The sequence below is a fragment of the Canis aureus genome, chromosome 1 (assembly GCF_053574225.1).
Source record: "Canis aureus isolate CA01 chromosome 1, VMU_Caureus_v.1.0, whole genome shotgun sequence".
NCBI classification, from domain to species: Eukaryota; Metazoa; Chordata; class Mammalia; order Carnivora; family Canidae; genus Canis; species Canis aureus.
The window spans coordinates 105,626,634-105,637,661 of NC_135611.1; the positions used below are offsets into that span (position 1 = coordinate 105,626,634).

Consider the following 11,028-nt stretch of genomic DNA (forward strand, 5'->3'; position numbering starts at 1 on the left):
CTTGAGAGTTTCCTTCTGGAAATTTGGTTATTGTTAAGAATGCTTTTTTCTTGTAAATCGTTAAGACATTTGTTTTTTTTTTTTTTAAGATTTTGTTTATTTATTCATGACAGACCTAGAGAGAGAGAGAGAGGCAGAAACACAGGCAGAGGGAGAAGCAGGCTCCATGCTGGGAGCCCGATGTGGGACTCGATCCTGGGACTCCAGGATCACGCCCTGGGCCAAAGGCAGGCGTTGAACCGCTGAGCCACCCAGGGATCCCCATCACTAAGACATTTGTAAACTGAAGGAGTCTCATGTCTTGCAGAACTATAATCTCTATAAGTTAACCATTTACTTTTCTTTTTAAAAATTCGTTTAATTTAAATTCAATTAGCCAACATACAGTACACCATTACCGTCAGATGTGGTGTTCAATAATTTATCAGTTGCATATAACACCCGGTGCCCCTATTACATCACATGCTCTCCTTAACCATTTGTTTTTCCTTTCCTTGGATTTAGGGCAGTCAGGAGTTCCTGAGGAATGTCACACATATCCAAGGGTCAGTTTTTTTGTTTTGTTTTTTTTTAATATTTTTTTTAATTTTTATTTATTTATGATAGTCACAGAGAGAGAGAGAGAGAGGCAGAGACATAGGCAGAGGGAGAAGCAGGCTCCATGCACCGGGAGCCCGACGTGGGATTCGATCCCGGGTCTCCAGGATCGCGCCCTGGGCCAAAGGCAGGCACTAAACCGCTGCGCCACCCAGGGATCCCCCAAGGGTCAGTTTTGAGGAGAGCTCCGTAATAAGCTAATACTCTTTTTTAAAATTAATTTAGTTTGGTTTTTAATTACTGCTATTTTAAAAAAGAGCATCTGTTAGTTATGTCATGGAGGCCACAAATTCATACAGCAAATGTGGCTTCTAAGTGAAGGCTGCTTCCTTTTGCCAGAGGTTCTAAATAATAGATTCATTCCTCACAGACACTTGTACCATCTCCTGTATGCTAGGAGTCCAATAAGGGACCTCCTTTTAGGTGATGGAAGGCAAAGAGACCAGAACTTTTCCTTCACTGCTGGAGGGATTGAGCATTGTACACCTGCCCATAGGGTTCCAGTGAATTTTCACTGGGAAACAGGACTCTGAAATTAGAATTATCAGCCACTCCTACTGGCAAAGAGGTGATAGCAACTGAGACAAGCCTTTAATTTTGCCAACAGAGAATATCATGAACATTCTGAAACCTTGGTACATCAGAGGCAAACCTAAATCCTTAACCCCCCACTAGTGGCAAGTGAAAGGCCCTGTGTCCCGGTATCACTTCTCTACCTATCCCTCACCCTGATTGGGAAAATCCCCTCTTCACTTCTGGGATGCGGAAGCACAAGTCTATAGCACAATAATGCCTGTTACTTCCTGATGTAAAAAGAACTACTAGTGTTGAACTTTTTCCAAAGTGCCCTGGTATGGTCTGTTTGTGTCCCCTCAAAAATTCATATATTGCCCCTAAAGTGATGGCATTTGGAGGTGATACTTTGGGAAGTGATTGGGAGGTTCTGCCCTCATGAATGGAATTGGGGCCTTTTACAAAGAGGCCTAGATCTATGAGCTCTCTAGCCCCTTTCACCTTGTGAAGATACTAGAAGGCTGCAACCCACAGAAAGGCCCTCATGGACCACATTGGTACCCAAATCTCAGATTTTTCATCCTCCAAAACACCAAGATACAAACTTGGCTATAAGGTAGCCAGGCTGGCATTTTCTTATAGCACTGCACACAGACTGTGAGAGGCCCAAAGGACCATATCAACTTAGCTTCCCTCTGCTACATGGCAACTCACAACTCACAACTCACATGGCTTGTAGGGTTCAATCCCTATCCCATCTTCATTGCCAAGACTGTCAAGATATGTAAAGGCTTGTAAATGTTACCCCATTTGCAAAGTTGCAAGTTGCCAGTTGCATGGATGCTGGGAGAAGACATGAGACTCCATGGAGGGAGACATAAGACAGTATTATTCAGGGATCCCTGGGTGGCGCAGCGGTTTGGCGCCTGCCTTTGGCCCAGGGCGCGATCCTGGAGACCCGGGATCGAATCCCATGTCGGGCTCCCGGTGCGTGGAGCCTGCTTCTCCCTCTGCCTATGTCTCTGCCTCTCTCTCTCTCTCTCTCTCTCTCTCTGTGACTATCATAAATAAATAAAAATTAAAAAAAAAAAACAAAAGAATCACTTCCATTCCCATCTGCCAGGAAAAAACCTATTAAAAAAAAAAAAAGACAGTATTATTCATGCACACAGGGAGTAAGAGCTTTGTAGTTCACATCTGTTCCCTTCAGTTCCACATATAATATCCTATATTCTGAATGAATTGAAATTTGTTAACTTTTCAGAAAAAAATGGACTTTACCATACATGCAACAAGTCAACTCTAGATGGATTGACCGTCTAAATTTTAAAGCTACATAGAGATTTAAAAATAACAAAGAAGAATATAGTCTTAGTATAGGAAAGTATCTCTTGAATAGAATGATAAACATTATCTAAAAAGGAAGAAACTTATATTCACATTAACACTTTCTCCTCATTTGAAAACACACATGAGAGACAGACACAGAGGATGGGAGAAAGACCCCAACAAAGAAAATGTGTCCAGCACATATAAAAAACTATTACAAATTAATAAAGAAAGGATGGGGTGATTGGGGGCTCATTTGATTGTCTGCCTTTGGCAATGTCATGATCCCTGGGCCTGGGATGGAGCCCCATGTCCAGCTGCCTGCTCAGTGGGGAGTCTGCTTCTCCCCCTCCATCTGCTCCACCTCCTACTCCTGTGCTCTCTTTCTCTCAAATAAATAAATAAAAATTTTAAAAATGGATAAAATGAATTAACATATACTTCAAAAAAAGGTTGCCCAATGTCAAATACATGAAAGGATACTCAACTTTCCTAGTAATCAAGGAAATGAAATCACTACTTGGTACCATCCCACACCAACCAGAAGTCAAAAACATATTGTGGAAAAAATGACAATTTTGACAAGGATGTGCACAAAACAGAAAATCTCCTACACTGCTGGTGGGTGTGAAACTTCGTACAAACATTTTCCAACCCCCTGGACACCATCTCCTTAAGCTGCCAAGATGTAGACTTGTCATCCACCAAGTGCATTGTTACTTGTACAGCAAACAAATTTGTATGTGTGCCAACAGGACATGATCTAAATTTATATACCAGCACAATTTAATAGTCCCAAAGTGAAAACCACCCATAGGCTAATTAGCAGTGGAATGATCAAATTGTTTTGTATACACAATGGAACCCTAGAGCAATGCCAATGAATGATCAATAACAGCATGCAGCACTAAATTTACAAACATAGAAGGAAGGGCAAAAGTAAAATATAGAATTCAAGCTCTATTACTTCCTTTATATCAAATGTGAAACAGGCTGAAGTGACCTATAGTTGTCTCACATCAGAGCAGTGATGGCTCTGATGAGTAGTGATAGGTAAGGAGCACAAGGGGCTTATGAGGTCTGACAATATGCTATTTAGTGAAAAAGGTGCCACATACAGAAAGGTGATCATTGTGTAAACTGTCAATGAGCTACACACTTACACTCTTATGACCACTGAATGTGCCTTTAAGTTTTTAAAACACATCTCAGCAATCAAATTGAAGGGGTAAAGTAAATGGATTAGTATTGTCCTTAAATTATAAAGCTGGGGTTTCATAGTACGTAAACAAATGACACTGTGATTAGATTTTAAATATATTATGAAATTAACAGGTTAAACTAAGACATAAGGATACAACTCAAAAGTAGAGGTCAATTATTATGTGGGATTATAACGTAAATTATGTTGAAAATTGGCAGACATGTACATACATAAAAAGAGGAAATCAGCTCCACTGATATGTAAATGTCTGAGTTACTCTATTAACTGTAAGTAGACTATTCCTTTATTGTCTTTTGACAAAAAATACACATTTGTTATTAAAGTGTTTCTTTCATGATAAGAGTAGGAAAATAACACTATGATCTACAAAAAAAATTTCTGGCATTCATCTCTGAGGATCAAGGTGAGAGGCTTTTGTGTCACCCTGGGAGCAGACCACCCGGAGGCTCTCTACGCTCAAGTGACAGGTGTGACACAACACATACAGAGAGTATGTGGCTGTGGTCTTTCTGGTAGTCCAGGGATCCTACAGGGTCCACACAAGATGCTCTAACTAGGAGGTTCAAAGAGAACTGGAGGGCAGCGAGAGAATGCTTGTGAGAAGGGCCAGGATGGGACAGCCTTGCCCCTCCTGACGCTGAAGTTAGAGCAGTCTCTTGAACTCTTGGTCCTGCATTAAAAGAGGACGCCCAGTGGCCTCATGCTCACTGTTACCCAAATGCCTATACAGAGGGAAAGCTGTTACCTTTCCCAAGACAATCTGACTCATAAAATCTCACTGGTGTGGCTAAAGGCCTGAAGTATCTGGTCTGAGCCCATGAAGAATGCTGGCTGAAATTTCTGTATTTCAAATCCTGTCTATCCTGGAGAAAACAACCAGGGTGAGCACCTCAATCAGCAGCCCTGAACCACAGAAGAAGAGCAGGATGCTGTTCAGGATGGCTTCCAAGCAGAGCACAGAGGGAGGTCTGCAACAGCAGGCAATAGGAGGACATCATGGCAGATGGAAAGGTCAAGTCCACACTAATGCCAAGTGGCATCTTTCAATGGCAGAGGTTTCCTTTTGTACCAAAAAAGTTGAATTCCTTCATTTCCAAAGTAAAGGACAGGCATCACCACATCCACTACTACCTGGGTTGTTGGAGATGCAGCAGGAGAGCTTTCTACAGAAATATGGGAAGTTCCAGCAGGAACAACATAATACTATTGACTCAGAAAGAACAGGATTTCCAGAGGAGTGGAGGACAGCCCTTTACCTCTGGAATATCAGCTAGCACTGTCATCTTCACTCTAATTACCCCTCTTAGAATCAAACATGTTTTCCTGTGTTCATTGAGTGCTACTTCAAGAGATACGGCAAAATAAATGAATTAAAGTAGGGATGAAAAACACATTTCATAGAACTTTAACAATGAAACAACTAGCACTCCAATATATATATCATATAACATATGCCTTGGTTTGGTCATTATTATAATTAGTACTATTGAAAAATGTCCCTAGTGACAACGCTCTAATACATTGATTGGTGGATAAAAAACATGATTAACTCTACATCTAAGTGTGTATTTTCCCACACAGAATGGGAGCAGTGTTGCCTCCGACTACTCTGTTCCATGCCTCACTCAACACAGATCCCCACTCATCTCTCAGGACCACCTTAACAGAGGAATTTGGGGGATGGGAAGCGAAGGACTCAGATGCTTCTTCCACCTTCGTTGCACCCCTTGAAGGGCAAGGCTGAGCTAGGACTCCTGGACACATCTGAAGAGCCCAAGTTTCTTTTCCAAAGACTTCTCCCCACTCCACCTAGGAAACTTCTCCCCATAAAAAGGGAATGGTGGTGGGGTTACATATTTCAATCCTTGTACTCCACGTACCCAATACCGCCCCACCACGCCACCAGTTCCCTAAGATTTGGGTCTTCTTAGCTAAGGCTGCATGTTAAATATTTTTTCAATTTTATTTGTCATGTGTACCACAATAAAGCCAGGTATGAGGAGTTACAACTATGCCATACAAAGATACCTCCATGTCACAAACAGGCTCAATTAGCAGCTTGTTTCTGGGCAGTCTCTATGAAGAACAGACCCTCACCAGTGAGTGTTAAGTGAGTGACCCACATAAATCTTTCTGCACTGCAACTGGAAGGGGGGGGTGGGGAGGAATGGTCCTTCAGCTGCCAGTTCATAGCTGTCCAAATGGCACACTGAAGAGCTACACCAATGGCAGCAGCCCAGGTTTCTGAGAACAATGAAGGAAGGACCTTCCTCTGATTCAGTTCAGTGGAGCTGGCCCTGAGACTAATCAGAGCCAGGGGCCCAGGGGACACATCAGGTTTCAGCTGACCTAAACCATCAGTAATCAAGGCCATGCATTTAGGGCACTCTCAGAGGATTAAGGGTTTCCAGCGCCTTTTGATTTGGCTACGTGGAGGTTAAAATTTCCTCTCAAGGGATAGGTACCCCTTATTGCTGTCAAACTGATAGGAATATCAGCTATTCCTATCAAACTACAGCAGAGTCTGCCTTCTTTCTTAATATACACCTTCCATGACACACGACAGGGCCTTTGTGGCCCTTCCTACCTTGTTAAAAGTGAGTCTATGTTGACTCATTCCATAATTGGAATATAAAGCCACATAGATACGATACATCTAAAGGTCGATTTTGAGGAGAGCTTACCATAAGCTAAACACTGCTTTTCAAAAAAAATTTATTTAGTTTAGCTTTTAATCACTGCTATTTTATAGGAGCACAACTGTCATTTGTCTCACAAAGGCTCCAAAATTCATACACCAAGTTGGGGCTTCCAGGTGGAGGCTGCCTCCCTTTGTCAGAGGTCTGCAGCATCGGGCAATTGGAGGACATTAAGGCAGGTGGGAAGTTCAAGTCCATGTTAATACCAAGTGGCGTCTTTCAATGGCAGAGGTTTCCCTTTGCACCAAAACAGAGTGAAATTCCTTCAGTTCCAAGGCACAGGAGAAGCATCACCACATCCACTACTAGATTGGCTGTTGGAGATGACAGCAGGAGAGCTTTCTATAGAAATATGAAGAATTTCAGCAGGAACAGGTAACACAATAACAACCACTCAGAAAGAACAGGATTTCCAGGGGAGTGGAAGTCAGCCCTTTGCCTCCAGAATATCACCTCCTAAGGCCAACTTCAGTCTAATTACCCCCTTTAAAATCAAACATGTTTTCCTATGCTCACTGGGTAGCATTTCGAAAGATGTGGCAAAATAATAGAATCAATGTTGAAATGAAAAATACATTTCATGGAACTTTAACAAACATCTAGCACGACAAGGATGTATACATCAGATCACATACACCTTAGGACTGGTCATTATTATAATTGGTACTATTGAAAACTGTCCTAATGCACAGATTTCCAAATCACTGATTGGTGGATAACAGACATGATTAACTCTACATCTATATGTATATACAGATGCCCATAGATTACACAGATATAGATACAGATATAGATCCCTAAACGTACAGTATTGGGTATGTATGCATTGATATTTCATTTTTTCTGTTTCTTGTGTTGGATTCCATTTTGTGGTACAAGGTTCTATATATAATTTGTAAATATATATATTCATTCAATCAAATACTACTTTTTTCTCAAATTACTGATATCTCAACTTTGCCTCTGCTTCAGAATGTAAATTCAGAGAAAACTATGTAAAAATCTCTCCTAAAATTGAGGGAAAATTAAAATCATGGAGCCACATCCTCACATGAACAGAATGGATTCATGTCTCTCCCTTTCAAATGGGTCTCCCTTCAGGACCCAAATTCAGTGAAAGTCTACCATAAACTAATCTCTACACCTCGGAGACCCGAGGATTCTCCAAACTTCTTTCTTGCCAACAGGCTCAAAGGAGAGAAAGATCTGTCTTCTCTAGATACTAGTTTCTATTATACCTATTTCTTTTTTTAAATTTGTATTTATTTATTTATTCATGAAAGACACAGAGACAAGAGAGAGAGAGGCAGAGACACAGGCAGAGGGAGAAGCAGGCTCCATGCGGGGAGTCAGAAGTGGGAGTCGATCCCAGGTTTCCAGGGTCACACCCCGGGCTGAAGGCGGCGCTAAACCGCTAAGCCACCCGGGCTGCCCATTATACCTATTTCTTTAAATTGTCACAATCACCTGCTGTTGTTTAAGAATCAGCTATAATGGGGGCCCCTGGGTGACTCCATTTGTTAAGAGTATGCCTTTGACTCCAGTCATGATCCCAGGGTTCTGGGATCTAGTTGGATCTAGTTGGGCTTGTGCTCCCTGCTCAGGGGGCAGTCTGCCTCTGTCTCTTCCTCTCTCCCCACCGCTCATGCTATCTCTCTCCCAAATAAATAAATAAAATATATTTTTTAAAAGCATCAACTAAAATGTAATTCTATGCTCTCTACTACCCATTCCAATACAATCTGTTCATTTCTACCTGAAAATATTTACGCATGCTTATCTCCAATGCTTCCATGACATTATATTTCACATGACTGACTACTGCATCTCTAGTATAAAATGTATGAAGTTGCAACTGGCTCCCCAAAGCTTTGCTCACTGACTGAATTTTTCACTCCATCACTACTGCCTTCAGTTTCAGTGATGACCTGCCACATGCTGATCCATTTTCATGCTCCTTCATAATACAAAGCCTACTTCAGGGCAGCCCCGGTGGCGCAGCGGTTTAGTGCCGCCTGCAGCCTGGGGTGTGATCCTGGAGACCCGGGATCGAGTCCCACATCGGGCTTCCTGCATGGAGCCTGCTTCTCCCTCTGCCTGTGTCTCTGCCTCTCTCTCGCTCTCTCTGAATGAATAAATAAATAAATCTTAAAAAAAAAAAAAAGCCTACTTCACTTCTGGGAAATTTACTATGATAAATTTACATGACACACTCAAAGACTTCTCCAAGTATCCAGATTATTTCAGGTTTGGTGTTTATACTTGCATAATTTCTAACTCCTCCTGCAAGCACTAGCAACTTCAATCACATGATTATTTAAAGATAATCCTATTTCACGGCCATTAGTATTATAACTTAGGTTCACTTTGAAGAAGATGATCAACATGTTCTATTTACCATTCTTCTCCAGTTAGCCTCTCATAATTGTAGTGGAGGGCATGCATGAATTACCAAAAAAAATAGTACAGAAATACTTAAAATGTACATACTATTCATAGGATGGAGGTACTTTATGTTCTTTGCACTGACAAAGCAGACCATGGATACTCTGCTCACGGGCCATGAGCAAAAAGGGGCTGATAGATGGAAAACAGAGAGTGAGTCCTGAAGTAATGTTCAAGAGCAACTTATTGGGATTATCAAAAAGAGACAAAACAATATGAAAGGTAGTGGAAAGGGTGTTACAGCAGACAAAGGTGCTCACCAGAAGAAGGATGGTTTTGGTGGCTCTGGACTCAGGTGATGATGTGGAAGAGACATTGGTCCTAAGAATGTGTTGCATTCTCTGCTTGTGCCTGTATAGGATGAAGACCATGCAGCCACTTGTCCAGAGCATGAACGCCAAAAATAGCACATCAGGGAATGACAACAATGCTGCATACAATGAGTCTCTGGTTTTGTCATGACGTTCAGCTGAACAGTAACTGAAACTTTTTCTGTTTGTGATGTTTTTGTTGCTTAAAGAGCTAGTAAGAAACATAGGATATATGATATTTACCAGTATCTGCAAGACCCAGCACAGGACAATAGAAGGGATAATGCACTTGGCAGCTTTCCCTTTAAGCACTGCCCACCTGGAGTTCCTGGGGCTGATTGTGATGGCTTGGAAGACACTCAAGAGGCAGGTGGTGCCAATGGACACTCCCCTGCCCACCCCACGAGCATAGGGAAAAATTTTACATCCAAAATCACTGATGATATGATACAACCCAAAATACATCATTGTGTTGTGTATTCCAGTAGAGAACAGGACCAAAATGTTGGCTATAATCAGATTCTTAACAATCAAATCTGTGGACCTTGGCCTACACCCAGTGAAATAAAGGAAGAAATAATGGTAAAGAAGAGAGAAGTTCCCCAAGATTCCAACCACAGTCTGTATTAAGAAGATCACTCCTACTGCCAGATCCCTGGTGGCCATCCTGTCAGGTCTCAGTGACTGATATTTGTCTCTTGGGCTAGAGGATCCTGTGCGGGAACATGAGGAAGGGGCCACACGAATCATGTCAACTGAAATCCAATATCCTACACTAATCAACACTTCCTACTTTGAAATTATACTTACAGCTCTTTTATCATTTAGGGCCTTTCAAGGGTTGCATACACAAATATTACCAAATACTTGAAATGTTGACTCACTGGTATAATGGCTACCCATGTTGTAACTTCTTATTTCCCACAAATTCACGAGGCACCAAGTAATTCACTCCTCATAAAGATGAAGACAACATAGGCACAGAGAGGCAAAGTGCTTTGCCTGAATTCATTCACTCTTTAGGGGCAGAGTGGAGATTGGAACCTATCCAGGCTGGTAACAAAATTAGTGTGTTTAATACATAATATACAAAAATACTAGTTAGCTGTGTTCTTTTAAATAAACCAGATCTCAATTTAGTTTTATGTTTGCATTTTATCATTTCAATTTATTTTTTTTTTTTTTTAAAGATTTTTTTTAAATTTTTATTTATTTATGATAGTCACAGAGAGAGAGAGAGAGGCAGAGACATAGGCAGAGGGAGAAGCAGGCTCCATGCACTGGGAGCCCGATGTGGGATTCGATCCTGGGTCTCCAGAATCACGCCCTGGGCCAAAGGCAGGCGTCAAACCGCTGCGCCACCCAGGGATCCCCTATCATTTCAATTTAGATTAGTGGTATTTTATTTCAAATTTTTGCTAATGACAAGTTCCCACTTATTTACGAAGCCTGTTTCTATAGCCAAATAGGAGCTTGAATAAAGCTTTAGAGATCTTAATAAACTGTAGATGCACTGATTGCAGTACTATAGAGTTTCAGGTACCTGCCCCATGACAAGCTGGATTTCATGATTGCAAGAATGGCTCAATATTAGGATGGCAACAAAAGTATAATACTGCAGGACATAGGAACCCAAAACAGAAAGTACTGGTGCCCGATTAAATTGTGCGCATTAGAAACAATATTACTAGTGTCTTCAGATCATATTTATATCAATTAATTAATACCTGAGTTAAATAAAATTAATAGCAATAAAGCAATATTTGTAAAAGATAATGAAATACAGGGGCGCCTGAGTGGCTCAGTCAGATGAGCATCTGACTCTTGATTGTGGTCAGGTCAGGATCTCACGGTCTTAAGGTTGGCACTGCTCTGGGCTCAATGCTCAGCAAGATGACGGCTTGATATT

General features: G+C 41.4%; 1 protein-coding gene across 1 annotated transcript; it reads right to left on the minus strand.

The window, feature by feature from the left end:
* Positions 1-8,852: 8,852 nt before the first annotated feature.
* On the minus strand, positions 8,853-9,869 carry LOC144310596 (vomeronasal type-1 receptor 4-like). The gene has a single exon (XM_077891836.1). It carries the CDS (start codon positions 9,867-9,869, stop codon positions 8,853-8,855), a length of 1,017 nt encoding a protein of 338 aa, XP_077747962.1.
* Between the last annotated feature and the right edge of the window lie 1,159 nt (positions 9,870-11,028).

Bases quoted from the DNA above. Each gene is read 5' to 3' on its own strand.
- LOC144310596 (XM_077891836.1), bottom strand. From the start codon at position 9,869: ATGATTCGTGTGGCCCCTTCCTCATGTTCCCGCACAGGATCCTCTAGC.